This window comes from Pseudoliparis swirei, chromosome 3, assembly GCF_029220125.1.
Source record: "Pseudoliparis swirei isolate HS2019 ecotype Mariana Trench chromosome 3, NWPU_hadal_v1, whole genome shotgun sequence".
NCBI classification, from domain to species: domain Eukaryota; kingdom Metazoa; phylum Chordata; class Actinopteri; order Perciformes; family Liparidae; genus Pseudoliparis; species Pseudoliparis swirei.
In genome coordinates, this window is record NC_079390.1 from 25,170,476 (window position 1) to 25,193,821 (window position 23,346).

At 49.0% G+C, this 23,346-nt stretch overlaps 1 protein-coding gene across 6 annotated transcripts in view; it reads left to right on the plus strand.

The window, feature by feature from the left end:
- The first annotated feature begins 251 nt into the window (after window positions 1-251).
- The window catches only part of LOC130191970 (solute carrier family 23 member 1-like), a 63,441-nt gene continuing 40,346 nt past the window's right edge, over window positions 252-23,346 (plus strand). Inside the window, exons 1-8 of one of the 6 annotated variants that reach the window (XM_056411762.1) lie at window positions 445-545; window positions 1,018-1,172; window positions 1,704-1,872; window positions 1,960-2,083; window positions 2,159-2,274; window positions 8,543-8,597; window positions 18,408-18,567; window positions 18,986-19,094. In XM_056411762.1, coding sequence (XP_056267737.1) covers window positions 478-545; window positions 1,018-1,172; window positions 1,704-1,872; window positions 1,960-2,083; window positions 2,159-2,274; window positions 8,543-8,597; window positions 18,408-18,567; window positions 18,986-19,094 — 956 coding nt within the window. In that variant the 5' untranslated portion in view covers window positions 445-477. Of the gene's footprint in view, window positions 546-1,017; window positions 1,873-1,959; window positions 2,084-2,158; window positions 2,275-8,542; window positions 8,598-18,407; window positions 18,568-18,985; window positions 19,095-23,346 lie in introns of all 6 variants that reach the window. The other 5 variants (XM_056411759.1, XM_056411756.1, XM_056411758.1 and 2 more) reach the window with 5 other exon arrangements.

Sequence of the window (23,346 nt, forward strand, 5' to 3'; positions counted from 1 at the left end):
GGTAGTAGTGTGTATATACATGGGAGGGTGAGTGGTGTGTGTCTATAGGAGATAGTAGTGTCTATAGGAGGTAGTAGTGTGTCTATAGGAGGTAGTAGTGTGTCTTTAGGAGTGTGAGGTCATATCTATAGGAGTGTAGTAGTGTGTCTATATGGGAGATAGTAGTGTGTGTGTATAGGAGGTGTGATATAGGTGTGTCTGAGAGTAGTGTGTCTTTAGGAGGTAGTGAATGCAGCATGAAGGAGAGTAAATATACGGCACTCCGCTGCAGAAAAAATGCAGACCTTCAACATAAAAGCCGTAGCTAAATGTCGTGGCACGCCGGATCCGGCCCCTGGGTCTTGAGTTTGACACCGGTGCTCTAGCAGGTTGTGGTCGTCGTGGTTCTCCAGGAGGTGGTCTTCATACATGCTCCGGTCACTCTGAGTCTCTTTGTTTCAGTGGCAGCTGGTGTGTTCGCTGCGTCCTCTGAAACAGATGATTCAGACCATCTATATGGGCGGAGTTTTAGCGGGAGCCATTATTTTCGGAGGTCTTTCAGACAGGTAAAACTCACTTGTTAAAACTGCAGACTTCCATACAAACAAGTGGTGGAGCTCTGAGGTGTGAGCCAGCAGTGGCTGTGCAGCGATGCTGTATGACCGCTCCATGTTGCACATGGACTGCTCTTCATAATGTGTTCCATACCAAGTGGTCACCGAGCCTGGACCGGGTCAGGACCGGTCTGCCATTCTACTTTGACCTTCAGTTCCTTTTTTCAAATGAGTTTGATTTTCTTTATACTTGCGTTTCCTGTAACTGGTATTTGGAACGCAGTGTTGGTGTGCGACTGGTCCGGTCTGGCTGGGTGACAGAAGGCTCCGGAGACTCTCTCCTGGCTCCTGGTCTCTGGAGGGCTTTGACATGGAGGGTGGGACTTAGTCTGAGGGGGTTCCACAAACGTAGTGCTCGTTGGTTAATGTTGATTTTACGGGGATAGCTGCCTAAACCTAATCTCTCTCTCTCTCTCTCTCTCAGGTTTGGGAGGCGGTCAATCCTAATTTGGTCGTACCTGCAACTTGGTATTCTTGGTTGTAGCTCCGCCCTCTCCCCTACGTACTCCACCTATTGCGTGTTTAGGTTTTTGAGTGGGATGTCGGTGTCCGGCATCATCCTGAATGCATTCTCACTGAGTACCTGTCTCCCCGTTTGTCTGTCTACCTGTCTGTATGTCTGTCTACCTGTCTGTCTGCCTCTCTGTCTACCTGTCTGTATGTCTGTCTACCTGTCTGTCTACCTGTCTGTATGTCTGTCTACCTGTCTGTCTGCCTGTCTGTATGTCTGTCTACCTGTCTGTATGTCTGTCTGCCTGTCTGTCTGCCTCTCTGTTTACCTGTCTGTATGTCTGTCTACTTGTCTGTATGTCTGTCTACCTGTCTGTCTACCTGTCTGTATGTCTGTCTACCTGTCTGTCTACCTGTCTGCCTCTCTGTTTACCTGTCTGTATGTCTGTCTGCCTCTCTGTCTACCTGTCTGTATGTCTGTCTACCTGTCTGTATGTCTGTCTACCTGTCTGTCTGCCTGTCTGTATGTCTGTCTACCTGTCTGTATGTGTGTCTACCTGTCGGTCTACCTGTCTGTCTACCTGTCACTCATGAACTCCAGGTTCTCACAGTGTGTCCTCAGAGGCTCTTCAGCGTGTCCCTGTCCCCGTCTGTCTCCAGAGGTGGAGTGGATCCCGACCAAAGAGAGGACGCTAGTGGGCACGCTCAGCTCCTTCTTTTTTACTTTTGGTCAGATGATCCTGGCAGGGCTTGCCTATTGGCTGAGAGACTGGAGGAAGTTACAGGTGATCGTCTGTGTTCCTATGTTCCTGTTCTTCAGCTACAGCTGGTCAGTCCACTTTCATGGAATCTACTTTATCTTCCTGCTCTCTGATTGGTCGGGGAGTTCTGATCTTCCTGCTCTCTGATTGGTCAGGTGGTACGCAGAGTCCGCTCGTTGGTTGGTTCTGAAGCGTCGGTCTGAGGAGGCCTTAAAGAGTCTTCATCGAGTCGCTCGGATCAATGGAAAACCAGGGGTTGTTGACACATTAACCCTGGAGGTGAGCTGTCTGTCCCGTGTTTAAGGATGTGTGATATCCAATCAGAAGCTGAGGTCAGTTCGATGTCCCCTGCAGGTTCTGCACTCTCACATGAAGAAGGAGATCGAGTCGAGTCATTCGACGTTCACGGCATACGATCTACTGAGGACGAGAGGGATGAGGCGGATCTCCATCTGCCTGGTGGTTGTCTGGTTAGAAAACACCCTTGCTATACCGTGACCTCAGTTCCAATACTATCAGTTTTGATTTGGATCGAAGGTGGAGGGTCTTCAAGAGATTTTTGAAGAGAGAATCGCAAATTGGGGAAACTGATTCTAGTAATGAGTCATAATCCTCTTCTACCTGTGGCTGAGGCTCAGTCGTCCTTCAATCAGAGGATCGGCCAGTCCGGCTCAGCCAGTCCGTGACCATGTGTTCTTCGACAAGACACCTAACACCGAATACTCCCGAGGCTGGTCGACGCTGTGTGAATGTTAGTTAGTCCTTATGGGAGGTGGCACCTTGCATAGTAGCTCCTCCCATCAGTGTAGCTCCTTCTATCAGTGTATAAATGGGTGTGAATGGCTGAATGATGTCATCTAGTGTTAAAGCACTTTGAGCGGTTGGAACACTAGAAAAGAGATAAACTATACAGTCCATTTAACATTTTACATTCTATTTAATAGACACTTTTATAATGAAATCTGTAAATGGATATGTGGCCTTGGAAACTGGCTTAGGAATGCCTCGTCTGGCCCAGACTAAGCCACATGACACAGCTATCACATCCCTGATCAGGACAGCTCATAAGCATTATCCAGCTTCCCTCCAGAATAGCCTGAATAATTAGCCAGCGTTTCATGGAGTGTTGGTGGATTATAAAAGTAGTTCAGGTCTTGATCATCTATTCTGTGGTGAGAGCCAGACTCTACTGGATGAGTAGCGACCTTTTGGAGTGTCAGTTCATTTGCTCTGGGGTTGATGCTACTGCATATTTTACAAAGCCATCAATTCAATTCATTTAATTTTGTATAGCCCGGATGACAATATATGTGTTGGTTGCAGATTATTCTCCACAATATGCTGCCCATTATGAGTTTATTAAGGAGACTTTTTATTGACAGTGAATAAAAGGGAGATTATACATTTTAGAGAGCAGCAGAGCAACATATGTGTGAGTTAGGAACTCTTATTATAACATATCTTGGCTTTGTCTTGAATCAAAATACAAGTGTTTCAGATTCCATTGGCCCAGTCAGCACTGCTGGGTCCTGTGATTAAATAAATAATTAGAATTATAAAGGAGATCTGGAAAAGAAATCCACTTGTGTTGAATAGTAAATGGACCTGTTCTACGTTTCTAGTCTTCCAGACACTCAAAGCACTTTAACACTACATGTCATCATTCACCCACTCAATTCACTTCAGTTCATTCTATAAAGCCCAATTTGACGAGTTACCAATTTTCCTCAGAGGGCTTTACAATCTGTACACATAGACATCCCTGACCTTTGACCTCACAAAAAAGAGAAAAATGTAAGAACCCTTCAGGAGAGCAACAGAGGAGGATCCCTCTCCAGGATGGACAGAACAATAGATGTCATGTGACCAGATGAACAATAGATGTCATGTGACCAGCAGGGCCATCGGAGGGGGCAGGGCCACAGAGGCAGGAGGCCGGCCCACCACACAGGAGGCATCGCGAAAGAGGCCAGACCAATGAGGCCAGGGGTGGGATGCAGGAGGCAGGACTGGCTTCAGACACAGTCAGGTCCATTGGGGGGAGGAGCCACCAGGCAGGAGGCATGAGACCCAGCAGGTCCAATGGTCCCTCTGAGACCTGGAGCCACAAGGACTCAGGAGAGGAAGCAGAGTTAGTGATGTGTGATGGAGAGATGAAGATTCATCCATAAGGAGAGAGGAGAGGAGAGAGGAGCTCAGTGTATCCTAGACGTCCATAAGGAGAGAGGAGAGGAGAGAGGTGCTCAGTGTATCCTAACCATCCATAAGGAGAGGAGAGAGGAGCTCAGTGTATCCTAAGCGTCCATAAGGAGAGAGGAGAGAGGAGAGGAGCTCAGTGTATCCTAAGCATCCACAAGGAGAGATGAGAGGAGAGAGGAGCTCAGTGTATCCTAAGCGTCCATATGAGAGGGAGAGAGGAGAGAGGGCTCAGTGTATCCTAGCGACCATAAGGAGAGAGGAGAGGGGCTCAGTGTGTCCTGGACGTCCATAAGGAGAGAGGAGAGGAGCTCAGTGTATCCTAAGCATCCACAAGGAGAGAGGAGAGGAGAGAGGAGCTCAGTGTATCCTAAGCATCCACAAGGAGAGAGGAGGAGAGAGGAGCTCAGTGTGTCCTGGCGTCCATAAGGAGAGAGGAGCTCAGTGTATCCTAAGGCGTCCATAAGGAGAGAGGAGCTCAGTGTATCCTAAGCGTCCATAAGGAGAGGAGAAGCTCAGTGTATCCTAATCGTCCATAAGGAGAGAGGAGAGGGCTCAGTGTATCCTAAGCGTCCATAAGGAGAGAGGAGAGAGCTCAGTGTATCCTAAACGTCCTAAGGAGAGAGGAGAGGAGCTCAGTGTATCCTAAGCGTCCATAAAGAGAGGAGCTCAGTGTATCCTAAGCGTCCATAAGGAGAGAGGAGCTCAGTGTATCCTAAGCGTCCATAAGGAGAGAGGAGAGAGAAGCTCAGTGTATCCTAAGCGTCCATAAGGAGAGAGGAGCTCAGTGTATCCTAAACATCCTTAAGGAGAGAGGATAGAGGAGTTCAGTGTATCCTAAACGTCCCTAAGGAGAGAGGAGAGAGAAGCTCAGTGTATCCTAACCGTCCATAAGGAGAGAGAAGAGAGGAGCTCAGTGTATCCTAAGCGTCCATAAGGAGAGAGAGGAGAGGGCTCAGTGTATCTAAACAGCCTTAAGGAGAGTGGAGAGAGTCGCTCAGTGTATCCTAGGCGACCTTAAGGAGAGAGGAGAGAGAAGCTCAGTGTATCCTAAGTGTCCATAAGGAGAGAGGAGGGCTCAGTGTCCTAAGCGTCCAGAGGAGAGAGGAGCTCAGTGTATCCTAAGCGTCCATAAGGAGAGAGGAGAGAGGGCTCAGTGTGTCCTAAGCGTCCATATAAGGAAGGAGAGGAGGAGAGGAGGGGGAGCAAGTGTCCCTAAGTGTCCATAGGAGAGAGGAGCTCAGTGTATCCTAAACGTCCCTAAGGAGAGAGAGAGAGGAGCTCAGTGTATCCTAAGCGTCCATAAGGAGAGAGGAGAGGGCTCAGTGTATCTAAGTGTCCCTAAGGAGAGAGGAGAGGAGAGAGGGGCTCAGTGTATCCTAAGCGTCCATAAGGAGAGAGGAGAGGAGAGAGGAGCTCAGTGTATCCTAAGTGTCCATAAGGAGAGAGGAGCTCAGTGTATCCTAAGTGTCCCTAAGGAGAGAGGAGAGGAGAGGAGAGAGGAGCTCAGTGTATCCTAAACGTCCATAAGGAGAGAGGAGAGGAGAGGGGCTCAGTGTATCCTAAGCGTCCATAAGGAGAGAGGAGAGGAGAGAGGAGCTCAGTGTATCCTAAGCGTCCATAAGGAGAGAGGAGGAGAGGAGCCAGTGTATCCTAAGCATCCATAGGGAGAGGAGAGAGGAGCTCAGTGTGTCTAAGTGTCCTAGAGAGAGAGGAGAGGGAGAGGGCTCAGTGTGTCTAAGTGTCCATAGAGAGAGGAGAGAGGGCTCAGTGTATCCGTGTCCCTAAGGAGGAGAGGAGAGGAGAGGGCTCAGTGTATCCGAGGTCCATAAGGAGAGAAGCTCGGTGTCTGGCGTCCACATATGAGGAGAGAGAGCTCAGTGTATCCTAAGTTGCCCAAGGAGAGAGGAGCCCAGTGTATCTCAAACATCCTTGGGAAGGAGAGGATAGAGGAGCTCAGTGTATCCTAAACATCCTTAAGGAGAGAGGATGAGGGAGTTCAGTGTATCCTAAGCATCCTAAGGAGAGGAGAGAAGCTCAGTGCCCTAACCGTCCATAAGGAGAGGAGAGAAACAGTGTCCTAACGTCCATAGGAGAGAGGAAGACTCCAGTGTATCCTAAGCGTCCATAAGGAGAGGAGAGAGGAGCTCTGTGTATCCTCAGCGTCCTTAAGGAGAGAGGAGAGGATCTCAGTGTATCCTAACGTCCCCCTCAGCCTCTCAGCCTCTAGCAGCATCTCCAGGTCTCTCCAGGTGAACCTGGTTCAGGAGGAAAGTCTTCAGTCTCCATGAGGGGGCGGAGTCTCCAGGACTGAAGGTGGAGCTGGTTCATAAAAGAGGAGGAGCTTGAAAACTTTTCACACTTATACATATACTGATGGGAGGAGCTACGTTCTATGTTCTGATTTTAAATCGTAAATGATCTGTTTGATGTTATTTTATTTTATTTTATTTTTTTATTATTTTTATCTTACCTATTTTAAGGATGTGAAGCACTTTGTACATTCGTGTTGTGAAGGGTGCTATACAAATAAAGATTTACTTACTTACTTACTTACTTACCATGCAAGGTGCCACCTGTCCATCAGAACTCACCAACATTCACACACCGTAGGTCAGGGGTCAAGCTGCCGATCCTCTGATTGAAGGATGACCCCAACACTGAGTCACAGTTGCCCACATGTCCACCTGTCCACCTGTCCACCTGTCTACCTGTCCACCTGTCTACCTGTCTACCTGTCCACCTGTCCACCTGCCTACATGTCTACCTGTCCACCTGTCCACCTGTCTACCTGTCTACCTGTCTACCTGTCCACCTGTCTACCTGTCTACCTGTCTACCTGTCCACCTGTCCACCTGTCTACCTGTCCACCTGTCTACCTGTCCACCTGTCTACCTGTCTACCTGTCTACCTGTCTACCTGTCTACATGTCTACCTGTCTACCTGTCCACCTGTCTACATGTCTACCTGTCTACCTGTCCACCTGTCTACCTGTCTACCTGTCTACCTGTCTACCTGTCTACCTGTCCACCTGTCCACCTGTCCACCTGTCCACCTGTCTACCTGTCTACCTGTCCACCTGTCTACCTGTCCACCTGTCTACCTGTCCACCTGTCTACCTGTCTACCTGTCCACCTGTCCACCTGTCTACCTGTCTACCTGTCTACCTGTCCACCTGTCTACCTGTCTACCTGTCCACCTGTCTACCTGTCCACCTGTCTACCTGTCCACCCGTCCCTGCAACTCACCTGTCTACCTGTCTACCTGTCTACCTGTCTACCTGTCTACCTGTCCACCTGTCTACCTGTCTACCTGTCTACATGTCCACCTGTCTACCTGTCTACATGTCTACCTGTCTACCTGTCTACCTGTCTACCTGTCTACCTGTCTACATGTCTACCTGTCTACCTGTCTACTGTCTACCTGTCTACCTGTCTACCTGTCTACCTGTGTCCACCTGCCGCAATCACCTGTCCACCTGTCCACCTGTCTACCTGTCTACCTGTCTACCTGTCCACCTGTCCACCTGTCTACCTGTGCCTGATCACCTGTCCACCTGTCACCTACTGCCTGTCCACCTGTCTGCCTGTCTACCTGTCTACCTGTCCACGTAATCCTGTCACCATCACCTGTCTACACCTCCCACCTGTCACCTGTCACCTGTCCACCTGTCTACCTGTCCACCTGTCCACCTGTCTGCCTCACCTGTCCACCTGTCCACTGTCACCTGTCCACCTGTCCATGTCCACCTGTCACTAATAAGCAATCTGCACCTGTCCACACAATACTGCAGCAATGCCTGGCCACCTGTCCTGTCTACATCTGCCTGTCTGCCTGTCTACCTGTCTGCCTGTCTACCTGTCTACCTGTCCCAACCACCCTGTCACCTGTCCACCTGTCTGCCTGTCTACCTGTCTACGCAATCACGCTCACCTGTCCACCTGTCCACCTGTCTACCTGTCCACCTGTCCACCTGTCTACCTGTCTACCTGTCTACCTGTCCACCTGTCTACCTGTCTACCTGTCCACCTGTCTACCTGTCCACCTGTCTACCTGTCCACCTGTCTACCTGTCTACATGTCTACCTGTCCACCTGTCCACCTGTCCACCTGTCTACCTGTCCACCTGTCCACCTGTCCACCTGTCTACCTGTCTACCTGTCCACTTCGTCTACCTGTCCACCTGTCTACATGTCCCCCTGAAGGGTTATTTGGGAGTTTTTCCTGGTCCGATGTGAGGTTTTGGGGCAGGGATGTCTATGTGTACAGATTGTAAAGCACTCCGAGACAAATTTGTAATTTGTGAAATTGGGCTATACAAATAAACTGAATTGAATTGAATTGAATGTCTACCTGTCCACCTGTCTACCTGTCTACCTGTCCACTTCGTCTAACTGTCCACCTGTCTACCTGTCTATCTGTCCACCTGTCTATCTAATCCCCTGTCTACCTGTCCACCTGTCTAACTGTCCACTTCGTCTAACTATCCACCTGTCTACCTGTCTACCTGTCTACCTATCCAGCCGTATGTCTTTCTCTGCAGGTTCTCCACCAGTTTTGCATACTACGGTTTGGCAATGGACCTCCAGAAGTTCGGGGTGAGTTACATCAATAGCATTAATGCTAAATGTGAGCTTTGCTGGAATCTTGCTGTGCACCTGATCCACCTGAGACTAGAGGTTCGGATCATGTGCGTCTAAAGATAGAGACATCAAAAATACAAGAGGTTCTATTCTATTCAGTTCATTTTGTTCAGCCCCAAATCAAAAATTACCAATTTTCCTCAGAAGGCTTTACAATCTGTACACATAGACATACCTGACCTTTGACCTCACATCGTATCAGGGAAAAAAGAAAAAAAATCTTTCAACTGGGGAAAGAAGTGAAGAAATCTTCAGGAGAGCAACAGAGGAGTATCCCTCTCCAGGATGGACAGAACAATAGATGTCATGTGACCAGATGATCAATAGATGTCATGTGACTAGATGAACAATAGATGTCATGTGACCAGATGATCAATAGATGTCATGTGACCGATGATCAATAGATGTCATGTGACCAGATAGACAATAGATGTCATGTGAGCCAGATGAACAATAGATGTCATAATAACGACTAGATGAACAATATAAGTGTCATGTGACCAGATGAACAATAGATGTCATGTGACCAGATGAACAATAGATGTCATGACCAGATGAACAATAGATGTCATGTGACTAGATGAACAATAGATGTCATGTGACCAGATGATCAATAGATGTCATGTGACTAGATGAACAATAGATGTCATGTGACTAGATGAACAATAGATGTCATGTGACCAGATGATCAATAGATGTCATGTGACCAGGTGAACAATAGATGTCATGTGACTAGATGAACAATAGATGTCATGTGACCAGATGATCAATAGATGTCATGTGACCAGATGATCAAGCCAGATGTCATGTTGACCAGATGAACAACCAGATGTCATACGTGGACATCATGATGAACAATAGATGTCATGTGACCAGGTGGAACAATAGATGTCATGTGACCAGATGAACAATAGATGTCATGTTGACCAGATAGACAATAGATGTCATGTCGGCAGACCAGATGAACAATATATGTCATGTGACCAGATGATCAATAGATGTCATGTGACCAGAATCAGGAATCAGAATCAGGGTCGAAGAATCAGAAACAGGTTTATTGCCAAGAGAATGAATGTTTTCACAAACAAGCGAGGAATTTTTTTTGGTGGAAGGTTGCAACATTTGGACATGACAAACAACAATCAACGCAAGGAGGGAGGAGGTGGGAGGAAGAGGAGGAGGAGAGGAAGGAGGCGGGAAGCGAGGAAGGAGGGAGAGAGAGGAAGGTGGAAGAGGAGGTGGTAGACCTGGGGGTGACAGTCAGTCAGTCACGGGGTCCAGTGATGAGCCCGACGACCCGCGTCGGAAAAAGCGCTATTGAACAGGGAGGTGTAGGCGGCGGTGAGGTCGTGGTATGATGGACCGCAGCCTCCTCCCGAGGGAGGGACTCGAACAAGGGGTGTCAGGGTGGGAGGGGTGCCGGCGACAATCTTTCTGGCCCGCTTCAGCTGACGGCCTGGAAGTGAACAGGACCTGGAGGGAAGGCAGATTGCAACCGATAACCCCACCTCGGCCGGCGGATGATGCTCTGCAGCCTGCGCTTGTCTTTGGCTGTGGCTGCAGGGTGCCCAGGGCGGTGATGGAGGAGCAGATGATGGACTCAACGATGGCCGTGTAGAACTGTACGCATCATCTTCCCTGGCAGGTTGAATTTCCTCAGCTGCCTCAGGAAGAACATCCTCTGCTGGGCCTTCTTGGAGATGGAGCCGATGTTCAGCTCCCACTTGAGGGTCCTGGGAATGATGGAGCCAGGCAGGCAGTAGGACTCCACAGCGTCGTGCCAGAGTCACACAAGGATGAGAGGGAGGCGGGGTGGGGCTGCATTCCTCTGAAATCACAACCATCTCCACTGTCTTTGGAGGCGTTTGAGCTCCAGGTTGTTCTGGCTGCACCAGGTCACCAGGTGGTAAGTCTCCCACCTGGCGGTCTCGTCCCGCCAGAGATGAGTCCAATGAGGGTTGGTGTCATCCATGAACTTTTAGGAAGCTGTGGACTGGTGACTGGAGGTGCAGCTGTTGGTGGCTACAGGAGGAACAGCAGAGGGAAAGGAGAACACAGCCTTGCAGGGGAACCCCGTGCTGGTGGTCCGGGAGCCTGAGACGTGTTCCCCCAGCCTCGTGCTGCTTCCTGTCGGTCAGAGTCTGTGATCCCACCTGCCCACAGGTGGAGTCAGGGCACGTGCAGCTGGGAAGCTTGTCCTGCAGCAGGGGACGAGGATGATGGAATTGAAGGCAGGCTGGGAGTCCACAAACAGGATCTCATGCCAAGGTTCTCAGGGTCAGATGCTGGAGGATGCTTAGTGAAGGGCCATGTTGACTGCATCGTCTGCAGACCTGTTGGCTCTGTGAGTGAGGCTGCAGGGGTCCAGGAGTGGGTAGACGGTGATGGTCTTGCAGGTGGCGACAGGACCAGCGTTCAAGGACTTCATGACCCACTGAAGGTCAGGAAGCGATAGGCCTGTGGTCATTGAGTCCTGTGTGATCTTGGGTTTTGAGGGGCGGGGATGATGGTGGAGTGCTTTGAAGCAGGCTGGAACGCAGCATGTCTCAGGGAGTGTTGAAGATGCCGGTGAACACGGAGACAGCTGAGATCAGCTACAGTGCTTCAGGGGTGGAGGGAGAGCAGGTCCGGAACCCGCTGCTTTCGGGGTTCTGCTTTGTGAACAACCTGGTGATGTCTCTCTCCAGGATGGCCAGGGGCGTCAGCTGAGTTGATGGAGGGAGTGCTCAGGGTGTGAGGTCCAGGAGTGGTGGGTGATGGTCTTGAGGTGAAAGCCAGGACCAAGCTGATTCAAGGGACTTCAGCAGCCACAGAGGTCAGGCGTGGGCCTGTAGTCATTATGAGTCCTGTGATCTTGGGTTTTTGGGGGCAGGGGATGATGGTGGGAGGCCTTGAAGCAGGCTGGGCATGCATGTCTCCAGGGAGGTGTTGGGAATGTGGGTGAACACCGGGACGGCTAGTCGCTGGGTGCTTCAGGGTGGAGGGAGGCGGAGTCCGGGCCCGCTGCTTTGCGGGGTTCTCTTTTGAACAGCCTGTTGATGTCTCTCTCCAGGATGGCGGGCGTCGCTGGAGTTGATGGAGGGTGCTCGGTGTGAGCCCTGATGGGCTGGGGAGGGTGGGCTGATGGTCTGTGGCTTGTTGAGGGTGGGGCTGTGAGAGTTGTCTCAGGACTGCACTCCATTGATCTTTCAAAGCTGACAGTAGAACTCATTTAAGCTCATCTGCCAGAAGCACATTGTTCATGGAGGTGGGGTGATTTGGAAGCATAGTTGGTGATCTGCTGACCCTCTCAGACAGAGCTTGAGTGTCGTTTGCTGAGAGCTGCTGGTTGCTTCACTGATTTCTCCAGAGGCCACAGTCATTTAGCATCTCTCACCGCCTTGCTAAACCTGTATTTGGACTCTGTGTGCAGGTCCTTGGCCCCACTCCTGTAATGCCTGGTCGCTTCTGCAGTCTTAGCTTCTGAGCTCCACGGCATGTGAACCAGGGTTTGTCGTTGTTATAACTCACCGGGCTAGGATGGAATACAGCTGTCCTCCACAGAAAGCTGATGTGAGAGATTTTAGCCTCTGTGTACTCATCCAGGCTGTTGGTAGCAGTCCTGTGAAGACCATCCCAGTCAGTACAGTCCAAAGCACGCCCGTGAGATCCTCCAGAGCCTCACTGGTCCACTGGCTTGAACTTCCTCACCACAGGTTTGCAGGCTTTAGTCTCTGCCTGGCCAGCAAAGGGAATCGAGATTGGTTTCCTTATGACGTGGTCAGGGTTTCCCAGTGCCAGCTCGAGGACGGTGATAAGGCCTGCTAGTTGTTGTGTGTGATGGTCCAAGAATGCTCTTCTCTCTGGTAGGGCATTTAATTAACTTGTTGTGCACCGACAGATATGCTAGAGAGGTTCATGTCATTTATGTTCGCTTTCTCTCATTCCAGGCTTCTGATTTGACTTTCACCTGTCATCATCACCTGTCTCTATGCTCATCCAGTGTCAGCCCCACGCCCCTGATTGGTCCCCACCTGTGTCTTGTTACCATGTGCTTCCGATTCCCCTGTCTCCCAGTGTTCCTTGTCCAGTTCGTCTGGTCTTTTGCCATGATCAGGATTCGGGGTTATATTTACATGCTCTTGAAAATTTTTTGATCCCTCACTAGGTGAAGCCTTTCATTTTGTTCACTGCCAGATGTGACTAGATGAACAATAGATGTCATGTGACCAGATGATCAATAGATGTCATGTGACCAGATGATCAATAGATGTCATGTGACCAGATGAACAATAGATGTCATGTGACCAGATGAACAATAGATGTCATGTGACCAGGTGAACAATAGATGTCATGTGACCAGATGAACAATAGATGTCATGTGACCAGATGAACAATAGATGTCATGTGACCAGATGAACAATATATGTCATGTGACCAGATGATCAATAGATGTCATGTGACCAGAATCAGAATCAGAATCAGAATCAGAAACAGGTTTATTGCCAAAGAATGAATGTTTTCACAAACAAACGAGGAATTTTTTTTGGTGGAAGGTGCAACATTTGGACATGACAAACAACAATCAACGCAAGGAGGGAGGAGGAGTGGGAGGAAGAGGGAGGAGGAGGAAGAGGAAGGAGCGGGAAGAAGGAGGAGAGAGGAAGGTGGAAGAAGAGGTGGTAGTCCTGGGGGTGACAGTCAGTCAGTCCCGAGGTCCATTGATGAGCCCGACCGCCGGGAAAAAGCTATTGGTGTGGCGGGAGGTCGTGGTCATGATGGACTGCAGCCTCCTCCCGAGGGAGGGACTCAACAGGAGTGTCCAGGGTGGGAGGGTCGGCGACAATCTTTCTGGCCCGCTTCAGTGACCTGGAAGTGAACAGGACCTGGAGGGAAGGCAGATTGCAACCGATAACCCTCTCGGCCGAGCGGATGATGCTCTGCAGCCTGCGCTTGTCTTTGGCTGTGGCTGCAGGGTGCCAGACGGTGATGGAGGAGCAGATGATGGACTCAACGATGGCCGTGTAGAACTGTACCATCATCTTCCCTGGCAGGTTGAATTTCCTCAGCTGCCTCAGGAAGAACATCCTCTGCTGGGCCTTCTTGGAGATGGAGCCGATGTTCAGCTCCCACTTGAGGTCCTGGGAGATGATGGAGCCCAGGAAGCGGTAGGACTCACAGCGCCGACGGGGAGTCACACAGGATGAGAGGGCGGGTGGGGCTGCATTCCTCCTGAAATCCACAACCATCTCCACTGTCTTCAGAGCGTTGAGCTCCAGGTTGTTCTGGCTGCACCAGGTCACCAGGTGGTCAGTCTCCCACCTGTAGGCGGTCTCGCCCCGCCAGAGATGAGTCCAATGAGGGTGGTGTCATCCGCGAACTTTAGGAGCTTGACGGACTGGTGACTGGAGGTGCAGCTGTTGGTGTACAGGGAGAACAGCAGAGGGAGAGAACACAGCCTTGGGGAACCCGTGCTGGTGGTCCGGGAGCCTGAGACGTGTTTCCCCAGCCTCACGTGCTGCTTCCTGTCGGTCAGGAAGTCTGTGATCCACCTGCAGGTGGAGTCGGGCACGTGCAGCTGGGAGAGCTTGTCCTGCAGCAGGGACGGGATGATGGAATTGAAGGCAGAGCTGAAGTCCACAAACAGGATCCTAACGTAGGTTCCTCGGGAGTCCAGATGCTGGAGGATGTAGTGAAGGGCCATGTTGACTGCATCGTCTGCAGACCTGTTGGCTCTGTAGGCGAACTGCAGGGGGTCCAGGAGTGGGTCGGTGATGGTCTTGAGGTGTGACAGGACCAAGCGTTCAAAGGACTTCATGACCACAGAGGTCAGGGCGATGGGCCTGTAGTCATTGAGTCCTGTGATCTTGGGTTTTTTGGGGACGGGGATGATGGTGGAGGCCTTGAAGCAGGCTGGAACGTGGCATGTCTCCAGGGAGGTGTTGAAGATGTCGGTGAACACCGGAGACAGCTGGTCAGCACAGTGCTTCAGGGTGGAGGGGAGACGGAGTCCGGGCCCGCTGCTTTATGGGGTTCTGCTTTTTGAACAGCCTGTTGACGTCTCTCTCCAGGATGACGAGGGGCGTCGCTGAGTTGATGGAGGGTGCTCCAGAGGTGTGAGCCCCTGATGGGCTGGGGAGGGTGGGCTGATGGTCTGTGGCTTGTTGGTGGGGCTGTGGGGGATTGTCTCAGGACTGCTCCATTGTCTTTCAAAGCGGCAGTAGAACTCATTTAGCTCATCTGCCAGAAGCACATTGTTCATGGAGTGGGGTGATTTGGGCTTGTAGTTGGTGATCTGCCTGAGCCTCTCCAGACAGAAGCAGAGTCGTTTGCTGAGAGCTGCTGTTGCAGTTTCTCAGAGTACAGTCGTTTAGCATCTCTCACCGCCTTGCTAAACCTGTATTTGGACTCTGTGTACAGGTCCTTGGCCCCACTCCTGAATGCCTGGTCCTTCTGCAGTCTTAGCTTCCTGAGCTCCGCCAGAACCAGGGTTTGTCGTTGTTATAACTCACCCTGGAGCTGGATGGAATACAGCTGTCCTCACAGAAGCTGATGTAGGAAGTTACAGCCTCTGTGTACTCATCCAGGCTGTTGGTAGCAGTCCTGAAGACATCCCAGTCAGTACAGTCAAAGCACGCCCGTAGATCCTCCAGAGCCTCACTGGTCCACTTCTTGAACTTCCTCACCACAGGTTTGCAGAGCTTTAGTCTCTGCCTGTATGAGGGAATCAGATGAACCATGACGTGGTCAGAGTTTCCCAGTGCAGCTCGAGGGACGGCGTGATAGGCCCTGCTGATTGTTGTGTAGCAGTGGTCCAGAATGCTCTTCTCTCTGGTAGGGCATTTAATTAACTGTCTATATTTAGGAGTTCGTGGCTGAGGTTTCCTTTGTTAAAATCCCAGTACAATAACTAAAGAGTCCGGGAAGGTCCGCCCACACACCGTATCTGTTCGGCGAGGGTCCGCTGTGCCTCGTGCACGTTCCCCGGCGGCATGTAAACTCCGCCAGGATGAATGAAGCGAACTCACGGGGAGTAGAAGGGTTTGCAGTGGATGATAAAAGATTCCAGGTCCGGCGAACAGTGCTGTAGAATCACCGTTACGTCGTTGCACCAGCCGTTGTTGAGGTAAAAGCAGATTCTCCACCCTTTTTTTACGGAGAGCTCCGTGGCCCGGTCCGCCGAACAGCTGGAAGCCAGCGAGCTGGAGCGCAGAGTCTGGTATCGAGCCACTAAGCCATGATTCCGTGAAACACAGAACGGAGGATGAGGAGAAGTCTCTGTCTCTCCCACCAGCAGCTGGAGTTCGCCCAGTTTGTTGCACAGTGAGCGGACGTTGAGAGAAATATGCCCGCAGCGCTGTACGAGATCCCCGCTTCCGTAGCCGCATAAGCGCCCCGAACGCTTTCTCTCCCGCGTTTCACCACGTGGGCGAAGGTGAGCACACCTTTTACAAAAATGTCCAGTAACTCCACAGAAGTTAAAAACGTTGGAAGTAAATCCGCTGGAGTTGTTCCCCTGATGTTCAAGAGTTCTTCTCTGGTGAAAGAGCTCTGGGAATCCCAGCAGAAAACAGTATTTAAAACGAAAACAATAAAAAACATCGCGCACCAACACACCGAGGCGACCTTTCGCGGCGCCATCAGGATAAGGAATCCTTACAGAGTAGCAACACATTCATTGAGTCTGACAGAGTGTATAATAGTTGGTAGTCGGCATGGACCACGATCCAGACCTCCATGATCCATCAGGTGGAGGTAGAGGAGGAGTGGGCGGGGACATCTATTGATCATCTGGTCACATGACATCTATTGTTCATCTGGTCACATGACATATATTGTTCATCTGGTCACATGACCTCTATTGTTCACCTGGTCACATGACATCTATTGTTCATCTGGTCACATGACATCTATTGTTCAAGATTCAAGATTCAAGATTCAAGATGTTTTATTTGTCACATACACACACAGGGTGTGCAGTGAAATGAAAGTGGCAATGCTCAGCAGGAATGTGCAAGGGCAACAAGTACACACTATTTACAAATAAAAAACAACACAATATTTACAGTAAGTGTGTGTGTGTGTGTGTGTGTGTGTGTGTGTGTGTGTGTGTGTGTGTGTGCCTAAGAGGGGCAGTTGTGTGGGTCTATGTGGGGGTCCTGGTGAGGTCGGAGTTCACAATCCTGATGGCCTGAGGAAAGAAACTCCGTCTCAGTCTCTCTGTTCTTGCAGCGTGACTACGGAGGCGCCTGCCTGACCGCAGCAGCTGAAACAGTCTGTTGTTGGGGTGGTGACACCTGGTCACATGGGGTGGTGACACCTGGTCACATGACATCTATTGTTCATCTAGTCACATGACATCTATTGTTCATCTGGTCACATGACATATATTGTTCATCTGGTCACATGACATCTATTGTTCACCTGGTCACATGACATATATTGTTCATCTGGTCACATGACATCTATTGTTCATCTGGTCACATGACATCTATTGTTCATCTAGTCACATGACATCTATTGTTCATCTGGTCACATGACATCTATTGTTCATCTAGTCACATGACATCTATTGTTCACCTGGTCACACGACATCTATTGTTCATCTGGTCACACGACATCTATTGTTCATTTAGTCACATGACATCTATTGTTCATCTAGTCACATGACATCTATTGTTCATCTAGTCACATGACATCTATTGTTCATCTAGTCACATGACATCTATTGTTCATCTGGTCACATGACATCTATTGTTCATCTGGTCACATGACATCTATTGTTCATCTAGTCACATGACATCTATTGTTCATCTAGTCACATGACATCTATTGTTCACCTGGTCACATGACATCTATTGTTCACCTGGTCACATGACATCTATTGTTCATCTGGTCACATGACATCTATTGTTCATCTGGTCACATGACATCTATTGTTCATCTAGTCACATGACATCTATTGTTCATCTGGTCACATGACATCTATTGTTCATCTAGTCACATGACCTCTATTGTTCACCTGGTCACACGACATCTATTGTTCATCTGGTCACACAACATCTATTGTTCATTTAGTCACATGACATCTATTGTTCATCTAGTCACATGACATCTATTGTTCATCTAGTCACATGACATCTATTGTTCATCTAGTCACATGACATATATTGTTCATCTAGTCACATGACATCTATTGTTCATCTAGTCACATGACATCTATTGTTCACCTGGTCACATGACATCTATTGTTCATCTGGTCACATGACATCTATTGTTCATCTAGTCACATGACATCTATTGTTCATCTGGTCACATGACATCTATTGTTCATCTAGTCACATGACCTCTATTGTTCACCTGGTCACACAACATCTATTGTTCATCTGGTCACACGACATCTATTGTTCATTTAGTCACACGACATCTATTGTTCATCTAGTCACATGACATCTATTGTTCATCTAGTCACATGATATCTATTGTTCATCTAGTCACATGACATATATTGTTCATCTGGTCACATGACATCTATTGTTCATCTAGTCACATGACATCTATTGTTCATCTAGTCACATGACATCTATTGTTCATCTAGTCACATGACATCTATTGTTCATCTGGTCACATGACATCTATTGTTCATCTGGTCACATGACATCTATTGTTCATCTGGTCACATGACATCTATTGTTCACCTGGTCACATGACATGACCTTTCATGTTGATTTATGTTCCCTTTGGTCTCACTCTTCGTGTCCTCCTATTGGTTGCTGGTTGGTCTAGGTGAGTATCTACCTGATGCAGATCATTTTTGGAGCTGTTGATTTTCCCGCCAAACTGATGGCTCTGGGCATGCTCACTTACCTGGGGAGGAGGGTCTCTCAGGCCACCTGTCTCTTTGTGTCGGCTCTCATCATCTTCGCCAATATCTTCGTCCCAACAGGTAAGAAACCTTAATGACATCAATACATATTAGTTAATACACGGTATACACACAATTATACACACTAAAACACTAAAACATAAAAAAACGATAAAACATGCAGGTAGCAAATGCACTATGAAAGACACTATAGGCCTTTACATTTTGTTTGTGCAATAAATTGTCACGTTTGAAGTGACTAGAGTGATGTCGTCGTTTTAAACGTGACGAAGAGCTTTTGTTGCCTCAGTGTGACTTCCTGTGAAGACAGAAGTTTATTATGTAAAGATCATGGGTTCGAGTGTGGACAGAAAACCCTATTATACAAACACGTTTTATTTTTCTATGCTGGTGAGGACCCTCACTGACCCCCCCCCCCCCCTTCAAATTAAATAAATCATATTATGGCTCTTTACCATTTAACTTCATGAACACACAGACATGCAGACCATGAGGACCGTGTTGGCGTGTCTCGGTAAAGGTTTCACCTCGGCTTCCTTCACCACCGTTTACCTGTACACCGGAGAGCTCTACCCCACCGTCATCAGGTGAGACACGCTGCCCTTCAAAACAAAGCATGTCTTAACTGATATGATGAGGACATGTGGGCTCCTCCTATTGGAGAACACATGTTCTCATGTGATGCTGCGAATCGCCACGGTAACGTGTGGGAGTGGCTGAGTGATCCTGGTAGCTATGTGGTCCTCAAGGCAAGCAGGTCCCAGGGGAGTCCAGACTAAAAGCGGTCAAAAACCCCTGATAGATAGTGGCACAGGGACTTCAGCCACCTCACCCGGACAAGGGGAACCGGGGCACCGTCCCACAGCCAGACACATGAGGGGAACATCCCGGCGAGCATCTGGTGGCCCGGGCCTTAGCCCATGGGGCCAGGTCTGGCTCAGCCGGAAGAAACAACACGGAGCAGCTACCCTGTGTACCCAATAGCCGCAGGGATAAGCGTTGGGTTCGGGTTGTGTAGACCAGGGGACGGGCCAGACAGGGGTCCCGGGCGAGCTGATCACTGGCACCTCTTGAGCGAGGAAAGAGCTGGTGCAGGAGGTGGGGTGGTACAAGCTTGATATAGTTGGGCTCACTTCCAGGCACAGCTCCTGGAGAAGGGTTGGACTTTTGACTTTTTCTCGAGTTGCCCATGGTGAGAGGCACTGGGCGGTTGTGGGAATACTCACTATCTGAACCCGAGTATTGTCTCGCTATTGGACTTCTGTGCTACAGACCATAATGAACACCGCGTTCGAACATAAGGTGGCTCATAAGTGGACCTGGTACCAGAACATCAATGATGAAAATCAATGATCGATTTTGTAATTGTATCTGATCTGCGGCCGTATGTCTTGGATACTCGGGTGAAGAGAGGAGCAGAGATGTCACCTTGTCACCACCTCGTGGTGAGTTGGATCAAATAGCAGGGGAGCCGGCTGGAAAGACTTGGCAAACCCAAAAGTGTATTAGGTAAACTGGGAATACCGGACGGACTATCCTGCTGACCCGGGCAGGGGACATCGTCAGGCGGTGGAAAGAGCACTTTGAGGGACTCCTAAACCCAACCAACATGTCCCCTGGAGAGGAGGCAGCACCTCAAAACCTGGGGGGGTCGCATCCATATCCCTAAGGTAGTCAAAAAGGTATTCCCAGGAAAGCTCATGCCAGGATGGTGTAAAGGAGGCTCCAAGCATTTGTTGAACCTCGGATTCAAGAGGAGGAGTTTGGATTTCGTCCCGGTCTTCGAATAGTTGTTCAGCGCTTTACTCTCGCAAGACGACTGAGGGGGTCCTGGGAGTTTGCCCAACCAGTCTACATGTGCTTTGTGGAATTGGAAAAGATTTTCACCGGGTCTTAATCAGTGGCGGCTGGTGAAATTTTTTTGGGGGGGGGCGCAGTTGGGCAACGCGGTTTAAATAGCACTCAACAATGAGAAGAAAATAGGTTTTGAGTAGAATATTGTAAAAAAACAAAGCTTTATTTAAAGAACACACCGTGCTCAACACTTTCCAATAACAACTATCAACACACTGACTTTGGGCATGAGAGGCTCAGAGCAGCTTTAAGGAACATGGGGGGCGGGGCTTCAGAGGTTTACAGAATAAAAGAGTTTCACCCTCACATGAAAGAGGTTCAGAGCAGAATAGAGTCAGAGAGAGATCACATGTTACATTGGGTGACAGAGTAGACCCACTACTGTAAAGACAAGTAGCCTCCTCTCTTTAAAGGTCTTCTCCATAACTCTCTGGTTAAAGTCAATCATGTCTGTAACCTGCTTCATTATTCTGGAGGGAATGTGTCTGTTTCAGAACTTCTTCGTTGTGTTCGATGCAGTTTGGTCTCCTTCTGCTGCTCTGCAAACAGGGTTAGCTTCATGCTGTTAGCTCGTTAGCTCCATGCTGTTAGCTAGTTAGCTCCATGCTGTTAGCTCATTAGCTCCATGCTGTTAGCTAGATGCTGCGTTAACATTCGTGCTTTCCACTTGTCTGCAGCTCTTTAGACCCCTCCCCCCGTTGTAGTCCAGAGAGTTTCAGTCCCTTTGGAACAACAGACAGGGGAAACTAAACAGCATTACTCACTGAGCTCCAGCTAACAGCTCCGTTAGCTACCTGCTCGCGTAGCTCCGTGGAGCTCTCTGGGCTGAGGGAACGATACCGGTCTCTGATTGGCCGAATAGTCCAGTCACGTGAAATAAAAAAACAATGTCATTGGCCAGGGTGCAAATGTTTGCGCCCCAAGAATCACGTGTCATCCTCCAATGAGAAGCCGTCCTTGCCGAAACAACCTTGAAATGTTTGCTCGCTGCCGCACAGACACGTTGGGCCGGCGACCCGAAAATGGGGAGGGGCTTCTCTCCGTGAGGATGAGTGGCGATATATTATTAATGTCACATTAACTTAAGTGGTTGTTGACAGGCTGACGGTCTCCCACACACATTTAGCGCATCAACACGGTATATTTGCTATTTAAATTATTTGGTAGATAATGTTTTTTGACAGTATATATTATATTTTTCTCTTCTTCTTTCTTTCCCCATCTCAACATTTTAAGAGGGGCGGCGCCCTAGCGCCCTCTATGGACTGTAACGTAATTCAGAATTGAACCGCCTGGAAGAGCTTCTACAATAATACGAGTCCGCTGTAGTTCTCTCCTTTAAGGAGACGTTTATTCACTGATCAAAAGCAAAGTACAAACCACGGGGAGCTCTCCTCAACATGCAAGTTGAAGCCCGAAAACCACACTACCCTTAGCACATCAAGATTCCATCTTTTATACCCAGATCTCGTCGCAGGTGCATATCCCATCCTCGACTTCGGGTGGGGGCTGTCTGTTGGCCGTGCGCCCATCTTGGTATGTGTAAATATTGATAACAAGTGTGAATGTTGAATACTGTCAGGTGTGTAGCTGCCCTTGAGCTGCAGACACAATATCTCTGTCTCCTCACAGGCAAAGTGCGTCTCTTCTGATGTTTTGCCGGAACCTAGACATTACGGTCCCTTCAATAAATCAGATTAATATTAACAGGACGCACCGCCACTTGTCTTAACTCTAGGGATTTTGTGGATGGTGCTGCGGCAGTATGGGGGGCCGGACCTGTTGCAATGGGCTATCCGGTCTCTGTAGGCCAGCAGTAGGACCTGTGTTTGTATTCTTGGCATTAAGTCAGATACGTTCCCGGTGGGTATTGGCCTCCGCGAGGGCTGCCCTTTATTCCTGGTCCTGTTCGGGACTTTCACAGACAGGCTATCTAAGTGCAGCCTTGAGGTGGGGAACATCGGGTCTGAGGGTCTCGGAATTACCGCTCTGCTGTTTGCAGATGATGTGGTCCTGTTGGCCTCCTTGGACTGTGACCCCCAGCATTCACTGGGGCGTTTAGAGCCGAGTGTGAATCGGCGGGGATGAGAGTCAGCACCTCCACATCTGAGGCCGTGGGGCTTTGCTGGAAACTTGTGGATTGCTCCTCCAGGTGGGGACAGAGTGCCGAGCTCAGCCTTAGAGATAGGGTAAAGAGATGAGTGTCTTCTGTAGGGGGGCCGGGCTCAGCCTTAGAGATAGGGTAAAGAGATGAGTGTCTTCTGTAGGGGGGCCGGGCTCAGCCTTAGAGATAGGGTAAAGAGATGAGTGTCTTCTGTAGGGGGGCCGGGCTCATCAATCCTTGATGATGAGGTTGGAGACACCTCCTCTTGGCTCTGCTTATTTTCATGAGGTCTCTATGGCGATGCCGGCTGGTTATCTCTGGTTTAGACTCCTCTTGTCTCCTGTTCTCGGCAGTAGGAACAGACAGCTGAGGCAGGAATAAAAATAGGTTAGAGGTAAATAGTTTTACCGCTGTTGGACGTGCCTGGAAACCTCAAAAGCTAAAACTGAAATATCACATAGAAGACTCCTGGCTGTTCTCCAAAGGGTGCGTCTCCTCAACACTAAGCAAAGGGTCTGAATACTTACACCATGTGATATTTCAGTTTTTCTTTTTTAATACATTTGCAAAAAATTCTACTTTTCTGTTTTTTCTTGTCAACATGGAGTTGAGTGACATTAATAAGAAATAAAATGATTTTTTTGATTTTAGCAAATGAAACAAAGAGTGAAAATTTAAAGGGGTCTGAATACTTTCCCTACCCAATGTGTATATATATATATATATATATATATATATATATATTTGCTGGGCAAATATGAAAAAAATCGAATCGATTAATTGTGTGATTTAAGATTCATGCGATTAATCACATTATGTGCCAAATTAAATAATGAATTAAAAACTAGTGTATTGCACACTTTTATTTTAAAGTAATGTCA